Source organism: Ixodes scapularis, unplaced genomic scaffold (assembly GCF_016920785.2).
Source record: "Ixodes scapularis isolate PalLabHiFi unplaced genomic scaffold, ASM1692078v2 PGA_scaffold2__306_contigs__length_199485367, whole genome shotgun sequence".
NCBI lineage: Eukaryota > Metazoa > Arthropoda > Arachnida > Ixodida > Ixodidae > Ixodes > Ixodes scapularis.
This window is the reverse complement of record NW_024609857.1, coordinates 181,072,689-181,098,200: the sequence shown is the minus strand read 5'-3', so window position 1 is coordinate 181,098,200 and position 25,512 is coordinate 181,072,689. Positions and strand designations below refer to the sequence as shown.

At 47.4% G+C, this 25,512-nt stretch overlaps 2 protein-coding genes across 2 annotated transcripts in view; one reads left to right on the top strand and one right to left on the bottom strand.

The window, feature by feature from the left end:
• Positions 1 to 15,146: 15,146 nt before the first annotated feature.
• On the top strand, positions 15,147 to 15,923 carry LOC120850255. The gene has a single exon (XM_040222706.2). The coding sequence runs from the start codon at positions 15,174 to 15,176 to the stop codon at positions 15,921 to 15,923; it is 750 nt and encodes a 249-aa protein (XP_040078640.2). The 5' UTR covers positions 15,147 to 15,173.
• Positions 15,924 to 16,550: 627 nt separating this feature from the next.
• LOC115318349 overlaps positions 16,551 to 25,512 on the bottom strand; it is a 33,477-nt gene continuing 24,515 nt past the window's right edge. Inside the window, exons 4-6 of the mRNA XM_040222705.1 lie at positions 25,367 to 25,478; positions 19,095 to 19,878; positions 16,551 to 16,596 (exon numbers count right to left, since the gene is read on the bottom strand). Coding sequence (XP_040078639.1) covers positions 16,551 to 16,596; positions 19,095 to 19,878; positions 25,367 to 25,478 — 942 coding nt within the window. The remainder of the gene's footprint in view (positions 16,597 to 19,094; positions 19,879 to 25,366; positions 25,479 to 25,512) is intronic.

Below are 25,512 nucleotides of genomic sequence, written 5' to 3'. Positions count from 1 at the left end.
TAATTAGACCTTGAACATGATTCCTTACTACGTAGGACTTCCACTACGAATGTGTTTTCTAGTTAACGGTGGTGTTCCTGTTAGCAAGCCATTTTATTAGGTGGGCAGAAAATAAGAGTGAAGAAGTGAACTTTGGTCTTTAACGGCAAGTAGGTTCGTATGGAATCATTTTTGCTCCAGTGGAGGCTCAAGTATGCACGACACTGAAGGGGCTTTCCTTTCATTCGACAGAGACAAGTGTACAACAAGAGCCAGCGAGGGAAAGAGAACGGAACCTTTTGGTGTCAACGCCTTGCCGCCTGCGTGGATGTGCCCCGAGCCGTGCAGTTTTTGCCGAGGTAAACAATTCGGCCATTTGAAAGTTTTGCGGATAAAAAAAACATGACTCACTTGCATGCCTTGCTGTAAACAATCCAATGCAACACTGAAATGTGTGAGTTGCAAATAATGTTACAGGTAGGATAGATAATCTCTACATTCTCAGAGTTCTGTGGACAAAGGGGCTGCCCAAAGATTACACAGCAGGATGGCGCCCCGCTACAGAGCACCAGTATATGTCGTACCATAGCCTCCTTTATACTGACAAAACCTGGCAGATTGCCACGAGGAGCGGTCGCCGAAATGGAAAAGGTGGAGTGGCATACAACGGAGAAGAGTCTCGCCGCAGCGGACGCGAAAAACGAAGAAAGTATGTTTTGGGTGCTCACTACTGCAAAAGCTGTGTGCTGACGTCCAGGTTCCCCGAGGAATGGCTCTTTAATGCTCTGTGCTACCAAATCCTCACGTTCCAAATCTGTGACCAGGCACTCTATGACTCCATCGTTGAACTGGCAGGCTTTGTGAGTATAGACGTGCTATGGTCATACTCTAATCCACTTTACTCCTTTTTTTTTAGTGGGAGAGCATCTTTTTGTTTCCATTCTTAAAAAAGAGGGTTAGACTGTTATGATTAAATTGGTGCGGGCAACCACTAACAAGCTCTGTTTGCTGGCGTCAAGGCCTACGCTATTCTTATCAATGCCGATCTTCGTAAAAGAAAACAAGATAGGGGAAGGGACAAGAGCAGAGGAAAGCCGTGCCGTTTGTGTGGTCGATGTAACTACTCATGCTAAAGATAAATCACATGTAACTATGGTTGTTTAAGATAAATGTGTTTGAAAGGGTGTCTTCGCTATGCCAATCTGTAAGCATATTTTTTTAAAGCTGGAAACCAAGTGAGATAAGTGTCATCTGCTGTCTTCTCAACTGGTTATTTCAATATTTTATTAGAAGTACTTGGCAATTACTTCAAAACAAACCAAATACCAGATTCGGGCTCACGTTGGAAGGCGGTTCTTTCCTACCAAACTTCAGAAACATCTGAGCAAAGATGATAAACAAATTACTATTAGTTTTAGTGTCCCGCTACTTCTGCATGCAAAAGATGCCTATATCGGTACAGCACACGAAAAGCTATAGGATACTTTGTAGTGCAGAGATGCATTATGTACTCTTTGTTTTATTGTTGATGAGTGATGATGGAAATTGTAATGATTACTACCTTGTAGTAGGCCTTGTACATGAAGCATTCCCTCACATGCACACAGATGTTAAAGCAAGCTTTAAGCCCTCTCTAAATTCCATCGTGGCTTGCTTTCGTTACAACTAAAAAGGGAGCACAATAAGACGGGGACGAGAAAGGAAGAAACAAGCGCTCACTTCCAACTAGTTTATTAAAAAAAAAGGTCTTCCCTTGCTTTCTTGTCCCTGTCTTAATGTGCTATTTTTTTTCATTGCAGCCACGAAGCAGCTTGCCCAGCAAAGAATTTTATAATGCTTTCTTTGACTGTACTAGACACTCTCAGTAGATAAGCCCCAGTCTTGCCTAGCACCTAGCTTATGCAGGGTGCTGCAGAACAGGTTCAGCCAGACTTAGTATCCTCCCCTCTTTTCTCAGTCGGGACCGTGCCCCCTGTGCTTCAAGTGCTCTCAGTGCACTTACTGATTTATTATTTACGTTCCCTTTTAGCCTTAAATTGATATTCTTTTAAAAGAAAAAGCAGACAATAGCAGCAGCAGCCTCCTCCGCCCCTCCACTCTCTATCTCTCTCCATGGGAATATTTTAGGTTCCTCCTGATGGCTAAAATAATTTTGAATGCAATAGTCTGCATTTTTATGGTGTCCATCTGTAACCTGATACATCATCAGGGTGTCTACAAACCTGAAATTCTCAGAAAAATTGTCAAAAAGTTGGCTTCATCAGGGAAACTGACCACTGAAAGTGGAACGACGATATGGAACAAAGCTTGACGGTTGCGCATGGGCACGACTATGCTGAATAATATTTCCGAATTATGATCCTTTGACCCAGAAGTGGTCAGGAAGTTTTTATCGAAATAGTCAAGGGAAATTCTAGAAAAGTCAAGGAATTTTAAATGAGTAATTTGGTAGACACCCTGATGCACTGGTTCCACCGTACGAAACGCTTCACAATCAAGTGAGAATTGGGGAAAGCGAAATATAGAAAAGCAGCAATGGGCGTCTGCCTCACTTGCCTTCACTCTGCTGCATGGACTTTCCATCTATGACACTGCGAGCGCTTAACATGTCCTCGACAATTTTACTTTGCTCACCTACAACTTCGTCTGACTTCCAGAACTTATTTCTTATCATTGGCTTTTTTTCCCCAGGACCCAGTAAATACTTTTGGGAACCCGGCGTTACTTTTCACTGGAAAGCACCCATGGACATCTGGGAGCATGTGCATTGTCTTCGAGGACCTATGAATCCACGTCCTGGACTTTTCAGCAAGAATCTCTCGGGTATTAGCCATGTACTGAGCATAGAAAGGTCAGTATGTGTGGGGGGGGGGGGAATCGACGAAGCACACTTTTTGTGCTTGAGCACCCTCATGGGTAAAAAAATACAAAGATTTCGGTAAGAGCTGTGAAAGTTGTGACAGCAGTCGGAGCACATTCCTAGAACAGGGAAAAAAGAATTACCAATAACGGTTACTGTTTTAATGCTTTCCATATATATATGGTGAATATTCCAGCTATAATACAAAGGTTTGTGTTCCATTATGGTATCTAAACTTTTATTGTTGTTGTTTTTTTGTTTGTGCATCTGTTGATTTGAGGATTTAAACCATAGAGGAAGAAACTGCAAAAAGAAAAACAAAGCTTTGAAAAAAAATCAGCAAGTAGGCAAACAAAACTTTTAGGAAACTTGTTGTCATTTTTTTTTTAATTCTAATTTAATCTTCAACACCAAGCAGGCAAAGCAACCCTTCACAAAACTTGCCATTGTAATTTATTTACGTTCTTGTCTAATAGTTATACCAGTTTTGTGTATCAGTATTATTTCTTATGATGTTATTTGTTTAGGTATTGTGATAGAACCCCTGTGATAAGCCGGAGCAGGCTTTTGAGCCAATATGTATCACATTAGTTTCTAATAAAGTAATTGTTTTAAATACTTGTGGCTTGTTTTGCAGTACCTGCATGGTAGGACTCATGTAGTTGCATTTGCACAAATGGCAGTGTTATGAGCTGAGAGAAAACAGCTATCTTTATTGTTAAATTTGAAGATTCCTGCAATTTATTGCCACCCACCTGTCCACTCAAAGCAGGCATGAAGCAACAGAAGATGTTCATTCACACCAGCTCTTGCCAATAGTCTAGACATGTGATAAAAAAGATATACAACCTATTGTAAATGATAAGTATAATCATACTAATAGAAAGTTCAGCTGTTGATTAAAAAAACTTTTACTTTTTTTCTGTTGTGTGCAAATTCCAATGTAACAAAACAATGCTGTCCTGAAAGCTTCTGTTGTGTTTCATGATAAAGTTTAGAGCAGCATTCAGTTCAGCATTGTTAAGACCATCATCGTTCATTTTTCCATGTTTCATTACAGGAAATTGTAAGATATCAGTTCTGCATTTCGACGTTTACACTTGCAGACAATTGATGTTACTGCTTCTTTTAGGTGGAATCAAAGTTTCCATTTCAACTTTTATACTTTCACACAGTTGAAGTTACTACCCTTGTTTTAGGGAAATTCAAGTTGAACCTCGCAGGCGGCAAGAAGTCTCCTAACGATCACAGTGCCTCCCTTTGTTCAACAAACTGACACATGACTAGGGCTGCTATACTCCAGACAAAGTGAGAGTCAGCACTGACTATCTTTCGGAGAGTCGCTCATACACTCCCATGACGCTTTTGCGATAGGAGTCGGGCGACTCTTCATAAAAGGATGGTCCTCACAACTCTTGTTACAGAGTCACGGAGATTACCAGGTAGGAGTCGTGTGACTCTTTTTCTCCGTTGGATAAGAGTCGTTAAAGAGACGCAGTTGACTACGTCGCCTGGAGTCGCCCATACACTACCATGACTCCAGTGTGATGAGAGTCGCAGGACTCTTCTTTAAATAAGAGTCAAGTGACTACAAACTGGAGTCGTGGAGGAGTCAAATATGTAGCGCGCAAAGACCCCCCCCCCAGGGAGTCGTGGCGACTCTCTTCAAAAAAAAAATAGTCGAGGGACTCTACAAATTGGAGTCGATTCTGTGGCGCGCCAATACCCCCCAAAGAGAGTCATAGCGACTCTTGTTTTTTTAAGAGTGTAGCGCTGATGGTCTGGGTCGACGCTGTCCAAAGCCGACCTGAGTTGGCGCGACATCATCAACTCTGCCGGGCTTCTTCCTGTCGATGTGCTTGCCAGAATATGCTGCTCAAACAGGAAACATGTGAGGCGCACATCGATGTCAGCGCTTTCTTGGTGTCCTGGACGAACCTTTGCGCTCGACCGTTCGATGATGGATAGTAGGGAGACACCAACGCTTGTCGTATGTTGTTGCGGGCGAGGAATGTGCGGTTCTCCTCTGACGCAAAGGCAGGGCCGTTGTCCGAGACAACCACATCGGGCAGTCCGTGGGTGGCGAACATCCTTCTTAGTTCGCGGACGACAGTCGTTGCTGACGTGGACTTCGTAATTCGTACTTCTAACCACTTAGAACACGAGTCCACGACCAAAAAGAAGGTCTTTTCCTGGAAGGGGCCCGCAAAGTCCACGTGCAGTCGGGACCATGGCCTGGAGCTGCATTCCCAGGGATGCACTGGGCCTTGTGGAGGCGAGTCCCTTGTGACTTGGCAAGTCGCGCAGGTGCGGACCTGCTCTTCAATTCCCTTGTCCAAGCCTGGCCACCAGGTGTAGCCTTTGGCGAGCCCCCTCATGCGCACCATGCCGGGATGTGCAGAGTGGAGAATCTTAAGGATCTCGGGGCGGAGGCTAGGTGGCACAACTACGCGGCTGCACCAAAGAATGCAGTCGCGGTATGCGGAAAGTTCGTCGCGGCGCACATAGTACTGCTGGAACTCTTCTGATGGCTTCTCGTCAAGTCAACCATGCTTGATCCATTGGAGGACGCGAAACAGCTTCGGATCCTGTTTCGTTAGTCGAACAATTCGCTCTGCGTCGACTGGCACCTCCGGAGCAGCCTCGAGCAGGAGAACGTCCTCCAGGAGTGGGGGCTGGAAGTCCTTTGTCGGCAGAGGCAACCAACTGAAGAAGTCGGCATTGCCCATCTGTCGACCTAAACGGTAAACTAGCTCGTAGTCGTACTGTCCCAGGAGCAGATTCCATCACAGCAAGCGTGGCGATAGAACCGCTGGCCTGGGTTTGCTGTGGTGTTGGAGCCCAAGCCAGGGTTTGTGACCTGTGTAGATCTTGAAGTGTCTCCCATACAGGTACTGGTGAAACATTTTGACTCCCGACACCAAGGCCAACGCCTCTCGGTCTGTTTGAGAGTAGTTCCGCTCGGTTGGAGTCATCGTCCTTGATCTGTAGGCGACTGGAGCTTCCAGGCCAGGCTGATCTTCATGACTCAGCCCAAAACCGAGCCCGTATGGCGATGCGTCACACGCGAGAACGAGGGGCTTGTAAACGTCGTAGTGTCTCAACACCGCTGACGATTCCAGAAGCTTTTTTACGTTGATAAACACCTGGTCCTCATCCGGTCCCCATCTCCACGGCGAGTCTTTGCAGAGGAGAAGCTGCATGGGTTCGAGCGTGTGGGCTGCTCCGCGTAGGAATCGGTTGTAAAAGTTTGACAACCCGAGGAAGGACTGAAGCTGCTGCTTGTCCTTGGGTGCTGGAGCTTCCTTCAGAGCCTTGACCTTTTCTTCAGTCGGGTAAATGCCTTGGCTGTCGATGCGATAGCCCAAGAAGACGACTTCGGGCACTCCAAAGGCGCACATGTCTTTCCTCAAGCGCACTCCATCTTCCTGTATTCTGTTCAAAAACGCTCGGAGGTTGCGGTGGTGCTCTACTTCCGTTCGGCCTCCGACGATGATGGCGTCCAGGTGCACCATTGGGAGTCCGGCCAGCAGTTCCTCCATATATCGCTGGAAGATGGCAACTGCTGTGGCGACACCGAATAGAAAGCGGGTGACTGGAAACAGTCCGCGATGCCTGATGACCGTCAGCAAGTCGGCGGTCTCGTCGTCCACAGTCAGCTGCTGGTATGCTTGATCTAGGTCAAGGAGCGAGAACACCTTGCAACCTGCGAGGTTAGTGAAGAGCTGCTCCGTGGTAGCTAAGGGGGGTGTCTCCCATTGGAGCGCTGGGTTGCCGTTTTTCTTCACAACTGAACGACCGGGGTTGACTAACGTGAATTACGCACTGGCTGGTAGACGCCTTGCCCGACGACAATGTCGATGGCGGCTTTGACGCGAGGACGTAGAGCAACAGGTACCTGGCGCGCTTTGATGAACCGGGGTGTAGCCGCAGGGGCGACCTCGATGCGAACAAATAGTCCTTTGCTTTTTCCTAGTCCATCCTGAAGACCTCAGAAAATTCGGCTACCACAACGCTGACCGGTTGCTGCCGAAGGGTTCGTTCTTCAGAGAGCTGCTTCACGCCAGTGAGGCCGACTCCCAATGCAGGAAACCAGTCTCGACCGAGCAGGCTGGAGCCGCTTTCTTTCACCACCAGAAGAGGAAGGCGTGCCTCTCGGGTCTTGTAAATGACGTCAACTTCCAGTGTACCCATGATGTCGAGCCGCTCGTGGGTGTAGAATCGTAGCTGGAGTGGAGAGGGTCGAAGAGTGGTCGTGAGGTCCAGAACTCGGAAAGTCTCTGAGCTGATCACGGTGCAGGCGGAGCCTGAGTCCACTTCCATGGATAGGGCATGTCCGTTGATCGCAACGTCTGCGAAGACAGAGGGAGTGACGGAGCTGACTGTCAACCGTGACTGAAGAACCGGAACCTCCTCCACAGGTTGACCCGTATGGCGAACAGACTGCGTCACGTGGTAGACATCCTGATCTGGGGGATGGGTTGCTTCTGTCGGCTGGTGATTACGGCCTCTGGGCCGCCGTTCGCAGTCAGATGGTCGTTCAGAAGCCTTGCCCGGTTTTTTCTTTTCTTTTGCCGCTTTTTTACGGCAGGCCTCTGCAGGTGACCTTTGTTGCCGCAGAAGTGGCAAACGACAGTGGCGAAGGAACAACTTGCGGCGTCGTGTGAGCCTGTGTATCTCCAGCAATGAACATGAGAAGATTGACCGTTGGTGGAAGCGCCACCACTGGGGGGTTTCCGCGGCGCCCCTGCCACACGGTTTTGCTCTTGGCGAGCTTCTGACCTGGTGGGACGAAGTTCTGTCTTTACGGCTGCATCCTCAGCAGACCGAGCCATCTGAACTGCCTTGGTCAGTGTGAGCTCTGGTTCAGCCAACAGTCGCCGCTGAAGGGTCTCCTCGCGCAAGCCGCATACCAATTGGTCGCACAGTAGACGATCAAGTCAGTCCTCGAACTCGCAATGACGAGCGAGATGCACAAGTGCAGCGAGGTAGGCCGTCACTGTCTCTCCTTGGAGCTCATCCCGTTTGCTGAATCGAAAACATTCCAAGGTGACAGAGGGCTTGCTGACGAAGTGGGTATTCAGTTTAGCCACGATGTCAGCGTATGGTGTCTGCATCGGCATCTTGGGGGCCCACAGGAAGCGCAGGAGTGTGTAGGTGTCCACTCCCCAGGCACTGGAGAGGATGGCTTTCCGCTTGTCATCGGTTACGATGTTCTGAGCCTGAAAGCGAAATTCAAGCCGTTCCCGGTACACGGGCCAAGCGGCTTGCTGATCCGGCAAAAATTCAGCCAAGGGCGAAGTATGGGGCTGAAGGAGCCATCACAATAGTCGGGGTATCTTTTTCCGGGGAAGACACGTCGGGTCCAGGGCAGGTGAACACAATGGATGGCGGCCACGCCCAAGAGATCTGGTTTCGGAGCGCAGCGCAGGGCTTCACGGGCAAAACGGGACGTAGTACGCTCTGGCGCTGTACATAAGTGGAAGGCGAGTCCGGAGATCACTTGCCTCGTCGCCAGTTGTTGTGTCCTTGCTACGTAAGAACGTATTCGAGTATATAACCAGCCCGTGTGGCTGGCGGAGATTACATTCTGGAGGGTCCCTCCAACGCTCGGCGGCGGCGCGCGCGGTCTCGCGGGGCGCAGGGTCCGCAGGCGCGCGAGGCACGCGCAAACGAAACTTGACACGCGCCCGGTTCGGTGCTGTCCGGACGCGTGGTTCCATCTGGTGCAACCTGGGGGAACCCCAATATATGCGACTCCTCGGCGAGGACCGGGGCGCGAGAACTTCGATACACAACCGAAGGGACCGGGTTCTTGCGTCCATATCGCACTCTGTAGCGCAAATCGCCGCGTCCGCGTTCTGCTGCCGTGCTCGTGACTGGGGAGTTCATAGTGAAATCCCAGATACTTACTACACGCGCGAGTTTGCCGTGCCTGCGATATGTATCAGTAACGAAAAGACAGTGAGTGCGCAGGCGAGCTGGAGATAGTTAATGAGGATGTTTAAAACCCGAGAGGAAACTTTGATGTTGAAGAGTTCCTGTTTCACATAGCATGTAGTGCCCTTTCCCCGACACGCACGCACGCACGCACGCACACACACACACACACACACACAGACAGACCATTTAACTTTTCATTTTGGGTGGGCGTTCTTTCAGGATCTTACCCAAATGAAAAATACACCAGGCAATCCTGGTGTGACATTAGAGAATCCTGTTGCGACACCAGAATATCTGGTGTGCCCACCAACGATGCTGATGTATCGAGCACAACAGCCTGGTGTGCCCATCAGAAATGCTGGTGTACCCGCACATCAGCCTGATGGGTACACCAAGAGAGTCTGGTGTCACACCACAAGGGCTCATGCGCCGACCAGGCAGCCTGGCGTGCACACCAAGCAGTTTGATATGACACCAGAGTTGTGTTTTTGTTGACTTCTCCCTCCGTCCGCGCGCGTGTTTTCTATTAGTTTGTGTGCCGCTCCGTCCCCCTACGGGGTGCCTTGTTTCCTCCCGTCTTGGTGGTCGCCGGAGACCCACGGCAGGCTCCTTTGTGCTCAAGAACTGTCCTCCTCGTCCCGAGCACTTTCCCGGGCAGCCTTGAGCAGCTTGGGGCGCTCGCCGGCTCGCCTCCTTCGAGGGTTTCTCTTTCCCTTTCCGCCGGTATTCTTGTTTAAGTTTGAGAAAGTAAAGAAGTCTTCTTTGTGAGTCGAAGCCGAAAAGATGAGTTGGTGCGCTTTCCTTACTTCCGACGAGCTTGGTTTGGTAGCAAAGCAACAAAGGAAGCTAGGAATTATTACGGTTTTTGGGGCCGAAATGCCTACTACGAGCGAGGAGGGCGTCGACCGCCTGAAGCGAAAGAGGATTACCCTGCGAGCCGCCACAACAAAGATCATCAACGAGATTGGCGTCTGCTGGCCACGGATCCAACCGACATCGGTGAGCTCGAAAAAACATCTGATGTTCTTCTTCTTAGGGAGGCTTCCCTAAAAAAGCTGGACTAGGAAATCGAGCTATCTGTCGAATATGATGCCTTAGAAGAGGAAATTTCTAATGTGGAGGGGTACGCGGAACGGATCAGCGTAACTAAGACACGAGTCAACCGCAAGCTGAAAGGCCAAGAATTGCGGAACTACAGGGCGTCCGGTTCTTCGACGCATGGCAGTGGCTCCGGACAAACTCCATTCGATCACGGCCAACTCCCTTCAACAGTAAAGCTTCCGAAGCTTTACTGTTGTGCTTTTTCGCTTTTTTGAATAAAGTAATTATCGCAGCAGCGTTGTTCTCAAACTTATCATTGTACCCTTTTTTGTGAGTAAAGCAACACCCAGTTAACAGGTGGTCTGGTATCACATTGCAACAAAAACTGATGTCCCGCCAGAACACCAGATTTCTGGTGTAACATCAGAACACCAGATTTCTGGTGTAACATCAGAACACCAGATTCCTGGTGTCATACCCACACATCAGATTTCCGGTGTCACAGCAGAACACCAGATTTCTGGTGTGGCACCAGGAAATATCCCAAATCACATCTGTGAAAATGTCTGGTGTAATATCAAGTCACACAAGCCCTCGAGCTGGTGTATTTTTCACTAGGGTACCCAGGCAGCACACCAATGCCGGTCCGACATTGGCCTAACACTGGCAAAGACCGGCCTCAATATTGGACAACATTGGAAGCGCTACCCTTTCCATTGTTGGTGCAATGAATGATGCCAATGTTGGGCCACTGTTCAGCCATCGTTCCAGCCAATGTCGGCCCCATCATTGGTACCAATGTTGGGCAATTGCTAAACCATGGTTCCAGCCAAGGTGCTCCCACATTGGCGAAGACCGGCGTAATATTGGACAACACTGGAAGCGCGACCCTATCCAATGTTGGCCGTCATGCTGATTTTTGGCCATCGTTGCACTCGCCCAGCTCTTTGCAAGTGCCCTCGCCAAGTTGTTTGCAAAAAGGAAGGTAAACAGACACAAGGGATTGTTTTGAAATCTCCTAACAGTTTATTACACACAGCTTATTCTGTAGACAAGCACAATCTCAGCAATTTATAATATGTGAAGAGGTACTAATCAGCTGTGATACAACTATGAAGATTGCAAAGCAAACAACAACCGCGGTAATTCTTGGGTTGTGTACAGTCTCGCGGCAGCTGGCAGAATTTTTTCCCCTAAATTCTACCGCTAGTCGTCCCTGATTGGCGGTGCAATCAGTTCATCGAACTACATTTCATAGACAGATGGCTTCATCAACACGCGATGTTTCACAAAAAAACTCAAAATATGTTGGTTTTTTTTTTCTTCTTTTCTTGCTGCAATGAACCGCTTCAGACTTAGCATAAAGCAGCGTGAAAGGGTGGGCTGGTTCCGTGAGCACGCGCCTCAGGAATACACGTGCGTTGAAATGCCCCTACAGCGTGCAATTCCCGTAACGCATGTCGAGGAAACGTTGCGCCTCAGGAATACACTCGCGACGAAATGCCCCTATAGTGCGCAATTCTCGTAACGAATGTCCATGAAACGTAAATGTCGACCAGAAAGGTGCCCACGAAACGCGTTTTTGCGAAACGCAGGGAGAATAAAAAAGTCAGTATTATACCTGCAGTTGTGACATTATTTCAGACTGATAATGGCAGGCGGCTGCCGGTAAGATTGCGAGAAAATTATTCTCCCGGCTGCCAGGAGATAGGCACTGCCCAATTCTAGAGGTTATCTGAAAGATTACCCATACAAGAACGGACAATGATCACCAAGTAGGTTGCAACACACTTACGTTGAAAATACCGGACTTGAAAGATGTAATACGACTTGTATGTCAACACGGGCACGGGAGAACAACCACTCAAACAAAAAAACCAGAAGGAAGTGATCCGTGAAGATTCAACACGATGTAGCACACGCTTCCTTTTTCCGAACTGAAAACTAAGCGATTCACAAGAATGTCTTGGACTTCTTTGAAGAAATCGACACGGGTAGGATTTTTCGAACAAGATACCTTTTTACCACAGAAGCGAAATCCACAGCGGGCTTGCACCCCGCAGGCCGCATCACGCGCGAAACTAGGTCCGGTCTTTGCGACGCAGGCATTCCGAGTTTGTCAACGGCTAATGCGTCATCCGTCAAACCACGTGATCACGCTTCTGCCGTTACCCGCGCACAGAGAGCGGATTCAAGCGATTAAATGTGTACGAATCATTCGTCCGGCGAGTACGCACCGTCTACCGCGCCTTCAGCTTAGGGAGAGAGAAAAAAAAAGAGAGAAGGAGTAGAAAGGAAGCAGGCCAGAACGGCGGTGGGGTGCGCTTACAAAGGCTAATCTTCAGGGGCATCTCAACAATGAACGCAACGAGAGAATTTCTCACTTCTACCCAAGGTTGATAGTGCACTAGATGTTATGCGTGACTTTGGGCTTTAGGCAGGTTCCGCGCTCTGCATTATTACCACCTTCGAAACAGTGGTCATCTGACCCTAACCGGAGACACGATTGGCCTTAAACACGCATAGCATCTACCCTGCTGTCAATACCGATTTAACAGGACAGCTCTCTGAAGGTCAGCTTTCGAACTTCTAAAGAAGCTGTCCAGTCCAAAAGTGGTTCTTAACGGGGCAAGTTTGAAGACAGAATGCTTTACGTCGTATTTGCGGGGAAAACGAACAGGAGCGGCGCTCAGGTCGCCGCGTTCTGATTGGACGAAGTGCGCCGTGACGTCAGGCGGGGGACTCCGCATTACGAGATTCGGCAGTTAGGCTCGCGCGGGCTTCATAACTATGGTTACTTATTGCTCTGTGCCACAGTGTAAGTCTCGAAGAGTACCCGGTGTTAGCTTTCACCGCTACCCGAAGACATCGAGGCTACGGAAATCTTGGGTAATTAAGTTAAGAATGGGGAAAGCACCAACAGCGATACTGCTTCACAGCGCACAAAATCAGACACACTTAAAAGAAATTTCACGCATACACAGAAAGAACACTCACGCAGCGCTGACTGACAACTCAAGTGTATTATGCATCATCTTCATCTTCCTTTACTCCGATGCAAATGGCAGTGAAACAAAAAACCGATGATCATATGAGCAAGAGAAAGAAAAAAAAAATGAACAAAAACAAAATATAAAAGAAAGAAAAAAATAGAAGGAAGAAAAAATAATGGATTCTCTGCACACCGGACGTTGCTACTGTAAAGGAGGTAAAGGAAGATGAAGATGATGCACAATACACTTGAGTTGTCAGTCAGCGCTGCGTGAGTGTTCTTCCTGTGTATGCGTGAAATTTCTTTTAAGTGTGTCTGATCTTGTGCGCTGTGAAGCAGTATCATGAATAACCAACTCGCCGAAGCTGAAGTTCTCACCAACAGCGTCCGCCTTCGTATGCAGCAAGCACTCTCAAGAGGAAGATTTCGCATACCCGGTCTACAAGATCCTCGGTAAGGCGGATAACAAGGAATTTCGGCGCAATTTCTCAACGCTTTTGTAACTTTTCCTTCGTGTTAGGTTACAAGTTGCCAAAATTTTCGGCGGACGCAATTCCGTCGGTGAATCTTCCCGTGCGTCCACACGACGTCGGGCGGTCATGCGAGGGATCGGCGCTGCGGCGACGTAAGTGTTTCAAATTGTGTTCTTGGCGTTTGGTGAGTGCTGGGAATATGTTAGCATGATTGCACCTCCATCGTAAACTAATAGAGAGATTGAGTAGACAGCTTTCAGAGGCCCACTACCACACCTGGTACGCGCTACGAAGCATGCTTCGAGTGGAAGCGCGAGCTTCCGATACAAATATCCCTCGCTGAAAACATTATCAGCTAATGTTGCGTGCACTAACTCCATCGCACGCGTACGCGAGGCGACGGAGTTAGCACGAACAAGTGACCACCCGCTTTCCTGTTTAGAATTGTGAGCTCGAAGGTTGTCATCGAAACTACTAGTGGTGGTAGTGTACCATTTAATATCTATGTCCATATTTTTCAGGTGAAAGGGGCACCCCTGCGTGCCCTCCCCCGCTGCCACAACTTCCAACCTCCCCACAGCAGGATTTCCTGACGACACAGGGAAGCGAGGGTGCTTCGGTCAGCTCTCCAGACGAGCATTCTGCAGCGGAAGCACGGCAGATTGGACTTATCGAAAACAGTAGTTTGTGTATGCAAGCCTTTCAGGGTCTTCATTTAGCCTGGGGCAATTTGAGTGTGCAGGAATATAATTTTTGGAGTATAAAAAGTATAAATTGTCAAGAAACCACGAACAATAGCTTAGACATCCTGCCTCACGTTATTCTTTAAACAATGATTAACTTAACCAGGACCACAGATACTACCAAGAGGTTTATCGAAACCCAGCAGTAATAATTTGCAAGCAGGGTTAACACTCAAATATCTGCTCCATCGTGTCTTTTTCTTTAACTTCTTGGTCATTATACCAGGCCTTTCACATAAGGCACTGCAGGTCTGTTCCTGGCTCGCAGATGCATTCGCAATGTTGATAGTACATCACAATGTGTAAATTTCCTGCTCTAGCAACAAATTTTTTCATATTTTTTTATTTTTTTGCTGAAGAGGCATGAATAGCACTTATGGGAGAAATAATAAGCATACCTTGTCAATCCACTTGAACTATTAGATCGGGCAACATAAATTTTTCATGATGACAGCGAAGACATGTACAAAATTCTTTATTTCCATATGGCAGTGATTCAGACACTCTACACTGCTTCAACCTCGTCTGAAACGTCATTGTGCGGCTCAACTGCATCAGGATCCAATTTCCCAGTGGTCCCCGACGAGAGTCCTGGGGAACACCTCACAAATGGTGAAGGTAACAAACATATAATGTCATTACTTTGCTGCTATACAAACAGTCTAATTGATCACTTTCCGAGTTGTTAGTTCGAGTGCTTTTTGGTATGAAGTGTCTGTGCGCAAGGCACCAACCAGTGCGAGCACTTTGCTTGGAAGCATGCCCCCATCAACGAGCACTGGAGGGAAGCACGTGTTTCTACTGTTTTCCTACATAAAAACCCTCGGACCAACCATTCGGAAAGTGGTAGATTGTTCTCTTCGTACAAATTTGTTTTGTTTTTTCCTTCAGAGCTCACTACAGAGCTTGAGGAATTCCAGAGAGAGATTGGGATCCAGGTCGACACCACTAGTTGCCCATCCGAGCGGGAGCAGCTGATCACAATCTCTAAAATTCCGGATGAAAAGGGATTGGTTGTATTGACAGGAGCGTGCTCCTTCGAGCTGTTCTACAACATTACAGAACTGTACACGGAGGCACGTGTGCTCCAAACAACCCGCACATTCTGCTTAAGCAATGATGATGCCGTCCTCCTGACCTTTATGAAGTTATACCATGACGTCACATTTTCGCTATTGCCAGTACTGTTCGGTGTGCGCCGTACCACAATCTCCAACATCTTTAAAGAGTCTGTTGTGATTCTTTCAAGCATACTTGGACATGCAAATTTCTGGCCCGAAAAAGATGTCGTGGTCAGCTGCCTCGAAACCTACTTCCGCGAGTACAAAGACACAAGGATGGTGCTTGATTGCACAGAAGTAGACATCGAGCGACCGAAGGACCTAATATCGAGGCTGCTGACCTACAGTCACTACAAGCGGACATACACAGCGAAGGTTCTCGTGAGTGAGACGCCAGGTGGCTTGATTAGTTATGGGAGCCCAGCGTATGGTGGGAAAGCATCCGACACCCATATCACAAAACACTGCCAGCTACTTCACAAGTGTACCCCACACGTCGACAGCGTCATGGTCGACAAAGGCTTTCTCATCAATGAACTCTGTAAAGAGAAAAATATCAAAATGGTCAGACCCCCTTTTCTGATGGAAAAGCAGCTCACAGCAGATGAAGCGAGGGCTAATCAGTCGATTGCAAGTGCCCGTGTGCATGTGGAAAGAGCTATACAAAGAATAAAGCTCTACCGTATTTTGAAAAGCCGATTCGACCTGGATCTTGTACCATACATTGACATGATTTTTACTGTAATCACAGGCACAGTGAACCTCTCCAAGCCCTTGTTTAGCGAAAACAAGTTTCTATTCAAGGGTGGTCATAATAGGCTCGCCTGTTAACTAAACACACTGTTAGGTGGCATGTGCATGGTTATTAAACTTTTCTATCATTTTAACCTTGCTATGTATCACTGTTTTCTTCAAGCATGTGTAGTCAGTACAAAGCTTTTGCTATGTTGTGTTTCCTTTTAGTATCAGCGTGACAATGCAGTAACAAAAATACAATAACAGAGCAGAATATGGCAAAACAAGCACCATCTAAGAGTAATGATTAACCTTAACGTGATGTGGACACAAAATTTAAAATTTACAAAAAACTGAGCATCATGGGAGCAGTGCCGCTACGCCATAGAAATAGTGATGCGGACATGAAACTAACTCTTATCCATCGTTTGTGTTTTTTTTTGTTTTTTTTAATATTTGTGGTAGTTCATTTGCAGCAACGGTAATTACCATAAAATACTGGGCAAGCGCCCACTCAAATTCAGAGACACTAATCTCAAAACATTGGGGGATGGGCGCTTGTCCGGTTATCAATTTTACATATCAATGTACTGTGCATATTTTCTCAGATCTTACAAATTTGAGGGCGGGCGCCTAATGTGGAATGGGCGGATGTGCGGTATCTACGGTACCTCATCTGCCCAAATCAGCAAAAACACATTTAAAAAAGTTAACTAGGTAACATTAAGTGATCACGCAAAAGATGAGATGGAATGTGCTGGCACGACACCTAGATCACGAAATAGGAATGGCAACAATTGGCTTGAAAGGACGCAATGGATGAAGGAGATAGTTTGAATTCTGCCTCACCATTTACTGTTGCGGCATAGCAGTCGCACTGCACAGTCCACAATGAGCAAACACACTAAAAAAAAAACACACAACATTGGCTTGGTAAGCCTATTTCATGCTAGATGGTTCATCTTATGCAGACCAGTTTCTAAACTTATTCACGATTACAATAAAGCTAACTATGAAGCAATCAACAACCAGTTATTAACTTTCTATGGCACATTTAAAGCCGAATTTTTCTTAAGATCTGTTGAAGAAAACTGGGTTCGTTATAAGAAAAATATGGTTGACCTGGTGCATCTGTATGTCCCTACCATACGAATTCATACCGACTCATCCAAACCATGGTATAATAAAACGCTAAGGTCATTATCTAGCAAGAAAAAGCGACTTTTTGCAAGGGCAATGCGATCTAATTCATCTCGTGCTTGGGACTCTTACTACGATGCACTTAGAAACTATACGAAGAACCTTAGATTATCGAAAACAAAATTTTTCTCTCAACATTTACCAACAATATTGCGTAACAACCCCACGAAATTCTGGTAGCTCATGTCGCCCAAAAGCAGTCCCGCGACTATCAACCTGGTACACCACAACGGTGAACCTGTTGAAGAGAGTGAATGCCCTGAAGTGTTTAATGAATACTTTTCTTTCATATTTACAAATGAAAGTCCATGTAATATTCCCATCGTTCCTGTGGAAGGTAATGATTTCATGACACCAATTTCCGTTAACGAAATTGGCATTAATAATCTAATTGCTAAACTCAAGCTTTCATCCTCAGGTGGCCTTGACAATGTCAATGCAAAAATCCTTAAAAATTCTGCTGCAATTTTGAGCGAATTTCTCTGACTCATCTTCAAACAATCACTTTCTGAAAGCTTCCTTCCTTCCGATTGGAAGGTCGGTAGGGTAGTTCCTATCTACAAGGAAGGAACTCGGTCTTCCGTCTCGAATTATCGCCCCATTTCTTTAACATGCATATCAACTAAACTTCTCGAACATATCTTATACTCTCACATACTGACTCATCTGTCCTCCAACAGTTTTCTTTTTAGACAACAGCATGGCTTCCGCAAGGGCTACTCTTCCGAGACTCAGTTGTGCGAATTTGTTTATGAGTTACATACTAACCTTAACTCTCATGTACAGACAGAGGCCATATTTTTGGACTTTTCAAAACCCTTCGATCGTGTTCCGCATCGCCGTCTTTTTTCCAAGTTATCGCCCCTGCATTTAGACCCCTTAGTACTCTCCTGGATTAGAAACTTTCTCGCATCTCGTGTTCAATACACAGCCATTAACGATCATGAATCAAGTCTAACGAGTGTTACGTCAGGCGCTCCGCAGGGCTCCGTCCTCGGCCCTTTGCTCTTCTTAATAATCATTAACGATCTTCCATGTAACATTTCCTCTAAAATACGGCTTTTTCCCGATGATTGTGTCAGATATAACAAGATCTCATCGGTTAACGACAGCCACCAGCTTCAGAGTGATCTTTAGGAGGTTAGCCACTGGTGTGGTAAATGGTTGATGACGCTCAATAAAGCTAAGTGGAAACTAGTTCAATTCTCTAGAAAACAGTCCGTGTTAACATATCAATATTCCACTGACAGCGATGTGATTGAAGCTGTTCCCATGTACAAATATCTCGGTATCAGTCTAACATCCTCCCTCACTTGGAAAACTCATATTGAAGCCATCTCTGCAGAAGCATCCAGGACCCTCGGATTCGTGAGACGAAACCTAAGAGATGCACCCCCACATGTCCGGAAATTAACCTACGAAACGTATATTCGCCCTAAATTAGAGTATGCCGCTGCAATGTGGAACCCCCATCAAGCATACCTTATCAATACATTAGAAGCAGTGCAAAACCAAGCCGCTCATTCATCCTATCATCACACGACCATTTCACCAGTGTGTCTTCTTTGAAAAATTAACTCGGACTGACGCCTGTGCTCCTACGAAGGAAAGTTTCTCGACTCTGCCTCCTTCACAAAATTTACTACCACTGCCCAGACCTCAGGGACTCCTTATTATCACCCCCAGAAACAATGTCGTCTCGTCTAAACAACTCCTGTGCCATCAAACGAATTTTTGGTAAGTCCAAAGCTTATAACGAATCCTTTTTCCTCCCGGCATATCCAAATGGAATCAGTTGTCATCATCGATAGTCACCATTAGCGACGCGACAGGTTCCTGAATACGCTTCAAACCCATGTTTTGTGAGTGTTCTTTTGTTTTCATCATGTATAACTTGTACTCCAATTTTTCCTGACTGCATATTATCGTATTTTATTGCGTTTATATGTTGATTTATTGTGTCGTACTACCCCCCCCCCATTATGTAATGCCCTGACTTGGCCTTTAAGGTGGGAATAAATGAAATGAAAAATGAAATTTGTGGAATCAAGTAGTTTCCAAAAAAACGAGGCTCTTTCGACGACATCATTAAAATAATCCTCGTCAAATTCCACACGGATGCACTCGTTTTGTTGCTCTTCAATGTACACGAACAAGTCTGCATGGTTACAACCGGTCAAACCCATCTGGACCTGCACTTGGCAGAAGACTGTGGTTGTGTGCTTTAGCTTCATGCTTGGCATGTCGCCCACACTCTTCTCAGTGATTTCTCCAAGGAACTTTACCATGCTCTCTGGGCACTTTGCCTCGAGGACCCGCTTTTCACAGCACTGGCACTCTACCAGTGCGTCGGGACTGGCACCAATGTAGGGCCGCCCTTGCATGTTATAAAGCCCGCACTGGCTCAACACCAGGTTTTGGTGCTGAGCCTGCTTGGTCTTGTAGCACTCCTTCGCGGGGCCCTCAAGTGCGCTTTCACGAGACATTGCCGGCGTCCTAACGTACGTTTGTCTCATCAGCTTCCTCAGTAGAGGTCTGAGGTCGTGTGGACCCATCTTTGTTTGGAGTGTTTTCACTCTCGTGAAAACGCTGTACGAGAAAAAGGCAGTAATCATTCCGACCCTGGTGCGCATCCACAGACCAGACTTCGCCTGGTCGCGAGTGGCTAGCTCAATGTCCTTCAAGTCTTTAGAGCTCTTGCTCTCATGCAAGTGCTTGAGCACCTCGTCGAGCGGCAGTCCACTGTCGCGGCTCCCGGCGAGTCTCCTCAACTCGTCTAGGCAACCCATCAGAGTAAGGTCTCTTGGTGCTGGTTCTGAGACAGTGTCAGGATCCATACTGGTTTTCATGGCTGCACAAAATTACAGGAAAATTGTCAATAAATTCTAGCATCACTTTGTTTGCGTCCTCATCAGATAATCTACAGTAATGGTTCACACGGAGGTGAACGTGCGATTGCCGACCGCTCTGCACTGGTAGTGCCATGGGGTGCTGGCCATGAAAGCTATGCAGGCTATGTCTTGTGAGCGTAGGAAGGCACACGATAGGGCTTACAAGTCGGCACAGCCATTGCTTCAGGGCACCGCCTGTACGAAGTGGTAGACAGTAGCATGTGCGTATTGATATGGACCATGGCTGTGCAACCTACAAAACATAAGAGGCAAACTGCACCCCTTATTCCATTCGCGACGCAGCTGGTCAGATTAAACTGACAGTGCGAGGTCACAAACACTAGGGAGTTTTAGAATAGCGCACGCTAAAGCTTTGCATACGCAACGAATAGCGACGTCGCCACTGCGCATGCGACAAACGCTATCCACGTTTTGCTTGCGCTATTTCTCGGAAAATGTGTGAGTACGCAAAGGGCCTTTACGCTTCTCCAAGGGTGATTCGTGATGTGAAGTTGGCTAAAGCCAAGACGAGTACAGTTAAATAAATGGCGCCCCCCCCCCCCCCCCCCAGGACGATGGCTGCGGCAGCTTTGGCGGCGTTGTGAGCGCGACGTCGGCAACATCCTCGCGACTGTGATTTTCAATACAGGACGACATGGCAGTCGGTTAGGAAAACCCGGTAGGTGGGCAACGATCACCGGCAACTTGGTGCTTGCGACGAGCGAACGTTTATCGGCAAAGGTCGGTGCACTTTCGCCGAGGCGACGCGTGCGGACACGGCCGGTCGACGGCTCGCATTGTAGTCTCACGTTTAAACAAATGTAAAATGTTACTCTGAACCAAACATTTTGTTTTTTATCCAGTTAAAGCATTTCGTCAGTGAAATAAAACTTCTGACTGTATCTTGGTGGCGTTGCAAGCGCGAGATGCTTGGGCTTTTGCGTCGCAGTGCAGAAACGCTATAATAAAACTCCATTGTGTCGCGTGCGCTTACGTAAGCGCAAACTTTAGTGTCAGCGTGAGCTAAAATTGCGTATATTATTCTAAAACTCTCTACTTACTGAGTTCAGTGGAGCCTGTTTGAAAACATCTTGGCTAGGAAGCAGCTATACTATTCACAATGAAGATTGAGCAAGATTACCGAAGCACCCAGGAGCGTACGGAATGGTTTTGCTTTCCAACTCCTATTTCTAATGAGAAATTCTACTGGCCGTTTTGGCGCGCGCTGGGCTCGCCTTTCTTTGGAACGCATGTCTTCCACTGGACGATCGGGATTAATTCGCATGTCTTCCGCTGGACGTTTCGAAGCAGGGCCAACTCCATACTTGGAGCAAGCAAAACTCACTTTGACGACATCGGGGGGATTCAAACTGGTCGAGGGGTGGCCTGGAGGAATCGCGCTGGTTGTTTTGAGGCAACTTCTAATCTCGCGTGGCATGCCAGTGGCCATGTGTGTGCTCAAGTTCAAGCTGAGACTGGTATGTACTGTTTTAGTGTGTACAGAGAATACAAAAGTTTGAACATTTTCTTTGCAAGAGTGAGCCGAGTATGTTAGGGCAAGTAATCTCGAACACTGATTTCATTATGTGGGCTGGGAATCATATCTCCTGTTGATTTATTGCGGTGAAAATGGCATTTGCTTCTACATCACTGTGGAAAAATGCACGTGGTGAGATTCATGCTTTCAGCAAACTTCTGAAGTGTTATTCGTCTTTAAACGGCGTATCGCTTTCCTCACATTTAGCCATGCGAGCCTCACCTTTTCAAGAATAAAAGTAAATAAAGCTTGGGTCCATATTAAAAAAAAAACGCCTGCCTCCCTATTGAAAATCGCTCTGATGGGACTTCAGGATTTTCTTAAAGGGTGTGAAAGGGACTTCAGGAATTCTTGTGATGTTTGAAAGGTGCACCGATATTTCCTGGTGGGTTCGTTGGCCCCGTCAGAGGCTCTCCTGAAATGTCTGAAGTCCCCTTTACAATGCCTTGAAATGTCTGGAAGCCTGTCAAGAACTTTTCTAATGGGGTCGGGAAAACCTTCAGGCTTCTTGAGATGTCGGCGGGCCACGGCTTAGGTCGAGAAAACACATTTCGCAGAATTAGAATGTAGCCTTATTGTACGCTACGGGGAAAAAAAAGTATTTGTAGAATGATGATCGTATGTATGTACGGTCAGATTTGTAGTACTGCTCTTCTATCAAATACGAGTGGGCCGTCTGTCACTGCCCGGGGGTTCGGTCGCCAAGGAGGCCACTGAGGGCGACCGCCCCACGTAGAGAATCAACGAGCCGCTGGCCGAGTGGTGTTGACCGAGCGGCGTTTTGAGGCGAACGCATTCCTGTCCGCTGGAGGCGAAATCCGTGGAACCATAAATAAAAATAAAAAAAATAAACAAGCTGCGCGCTTTCCAGAAAGAGGGACCCACGCGGGAGCGACTCGTTCCGGGAACCGGTTCTTCCACGGGAGACGGTCCCCAAAAGCAAGTCACACTGCCCCTCTCTCCGCCCGGCGATGGGGAGAGGGTGCAGGGCTGCCAGCCCAGCGGCCGGCGGGAGAGGGTGGTGTGTGCAAGCGGGGGAGGCCAGCCGCCAGTATAGCCATTTTCTCTCTGCTCGTGGACAGTTCCGGTTAGCCCACACAGCGGATTTTTGGAGCGGACCAATTTCCTCCAGCAAGGTGAGCATGCATGCCTTTCAGGGCTCGCCCCTTGGTCTCTTTTGATTCTTCCTTGGTTCCGCAGGTGCACCCTAGTTCGGCGCTGGCCGCCTTCAGCACCGTTCGAGCGCCGTCGTGTTCAGCGCATTCAAGGAGATGGTGGCCGGTGTCGGCTTACTCGCTGCAAAGCCTGGCAGTCGGGGTCAGCGTCCCACCGCATGTTGTGCCTGCGCACCGGGATTATGGCGCTGTGGGCCCTGAGACGGTGGATGACGGTCGCTGTCCGGACTTGGTTTTTGCGCCTCTTCGTCCGTCCGACTTCAGAAGCATCCAGCGAGCGAAAAATACGCCGAAGACGCCGGCGTATTGTCATCATGGACGAAACCGTGACTGTGCTCGGGATTTCTCAACGGCGGCGGGTACTAGCGCTTGCGACTTCGTGGTTTTCGCTAAACGCGCTTACTAAGACTGTGTATGTGTACGTGAGGTGCACCTGCTCGGTTTTATTAGCTGAACTACCGCGCATCAGGATTATACCCAGCGGCATTGTGAGTACTTCGAAATATATTTTTCTTTGTGATAAAGAAGTCAGTTGTCCCTGTTTGATGTGATCTCTTTCGTCTACCGCTCCTTGCGCCGGGTTTCAACAAACGTTGCTTTTTATCTCCTTTTTGAGTTATAATATGCATGTAAAACTAAATGTCTGCAATAAATTTTGAATAATGTTTTGAACTGCATTTTGTCTATGGTTCACAGTCATTTGCGCGTCTAAAGGGGTGATGGGCTAAAGGGTCTGACGGGTTGAAGGGCTGTGGGGCTAAAGGGTTTTTCTATGGGGCATCCCTGAAGGGTTTTTCTGTAGGGTATTTTTGAAGGGTTTTGAAGGCCTGTGAGGTCCCATAATCCTTCAAGGCTGACGGGCCCTTTAGAAATATTTTCAATAGGGCTGTTCATTTGCGGTGCCACAAAAGGACAACGTACCCCTGGAAGGCACGGTAACAGAAATGTGAAGGCCGCCGAGATCGGCCATCTGCTATTGCCGTGCATGTCGCTCTCTCGTTCGGTAATCTAAAGCTAGGCCGCTCTAGGAGGAGAGGTCGTCTTCCGCGGGTGGTTTCAGGGGTGGGGCGCCTCGCGAGATTCGCGTGCCCCATCGCGGAATTTGGTTGTCGCCCCAAAATGACCAGTGGAATGCTCCATAAGGTACACAAAAACAGACCCACTCATATGCCCTTAAGGTTTTTCAATGTCTCCGAACAGCCAACAATGTTTGTTGCTGCTCTGACCTACATAAATAATGACTGAGTCCGTTCTTGATCCTGTATATTACTATCTTGAATCGCACATTTACTTGCATAAAGTTTACAAAACTTAAGCCAGTAAGCATGGCATTTAATTTCTGCCGTGAAAGTATGAGTCAGAAATAGCAGAAAAGGCAAGAATGGGACTTCTGGCTCTTCTATTTCACGACAGTCCAGCTATTCTAGTCTACAGCTTCGACACTCGCTTTTCATGAGTCTGCTATGAACACATTGATAAAACCGACTAAGCTCCACATCCGATTTACCACAAAATAGTGACAGCAAGATATTGAACACAAATGTTTTTAAGCAAGCTCGTAGTTGGTCTTACCTCTTCGTTGTAAGCTCACTTGTATGAGCAAAATGTGCATGAGCATAAAGGCTCCTTCACGCACTTGTAACCGAGTACGACCGAGGGAGATAAGACCAGTTTCTAAGCCTCTTGCGGCGTCTTTGGACCAGCTCCGCACCATCGCAGCCGGTCCTAAGACGTCGCAAGAGGCTTAGAAACCGGTCTTGTCTTCCTCGGTCGTACTCGGTTACAAGTGGGCGAACGAGCCTTATGAACCCCAATATAACTAACTCCCTCGAAATTGGTTCTGTATTAATACAATCCGAAAGTAGTCAGCCATGACATGTGGCATCTCATGGCTTCACTGTCGAACAACCCTTTGGCCAGTGCAGCAAGACTCACAACATTTGTGAGTTAGATGGGTAAACGATACTCTCCCGGCCAGTATCAGATACAACACTGCATCGCCTGGCTTGCCGTACTACCTGAGCCGCCTGCTGGGTGCTTCTTGAAACTGAATGAACGCCGAGGACGAGATTTGTGTTCATAACACTAATGCCAAATTTCACTTCGTCTGCTATGCAACCAAGCGTACGAAGGACAGTAATTGATATGCCGTGTGCTCTTGCACAGTCTGATTTATACCTTTTTGTTATAACAAGCCACGTCGGCATGGAGCTTCATTCATGCAGCATAAGGAAAACGGCTTTCAAATTTCACGCACTTGTAGTGGGGCTGCTTGTGTGAAGTGTTAGTAAAGAAACTAAAATGGTTACATTAACACCGGCTTCCAACGTTTTGAATGATTCGCATGCTGCATGACACAGCGTGCTGAAGTCTAACCGGGTTGACAATACAAATATTAATCAAACTATGCAACAAAAAAAAACGACGCCTTCAAACATCAAGCAACGCACTCACCATGACAATGGTTGTGCCAGACGAGAGCACATCTAGTGTTTCGAAACATTAGCAGGCGGCACTGGTAGCACCGCAAGCCATGCAGCACCGTGTTGTATCTGATAGTGGCAAACATAGCACATGCGTGTACAATGGTACAATGTACATGCATTCAACTGCCAGGAATAGGAATCAAACTGATGACGTCTGGCTCTGCAGGACAGGCTTCACTCTACATATCGGCAATTTGCGGTGCATTAACATACCTGGTCACAAGACCTAAAGCTGATGACTTGTGCATACCTGTTTCAACTGCTGGTTCTAAATGCATCTTCGCTGCGGAACGATGGCCTACATTCTTGAGGAGCCTCTGGAGGATGTTTCCCTGAAGTTGAGGAACCTCTTTGATCTTTACCTGTAAGAAGTCAAATAACGAGATGTCAAGAAAC

Coding starts and splice junctions, on each gene's coding strand:
- LOC120850255 (XM_040222706.2), top strand. CDS start 15,174: ATGAAGTTATACCATGACGTCACATTTTCGCTATTGCCAGTACTGTTC.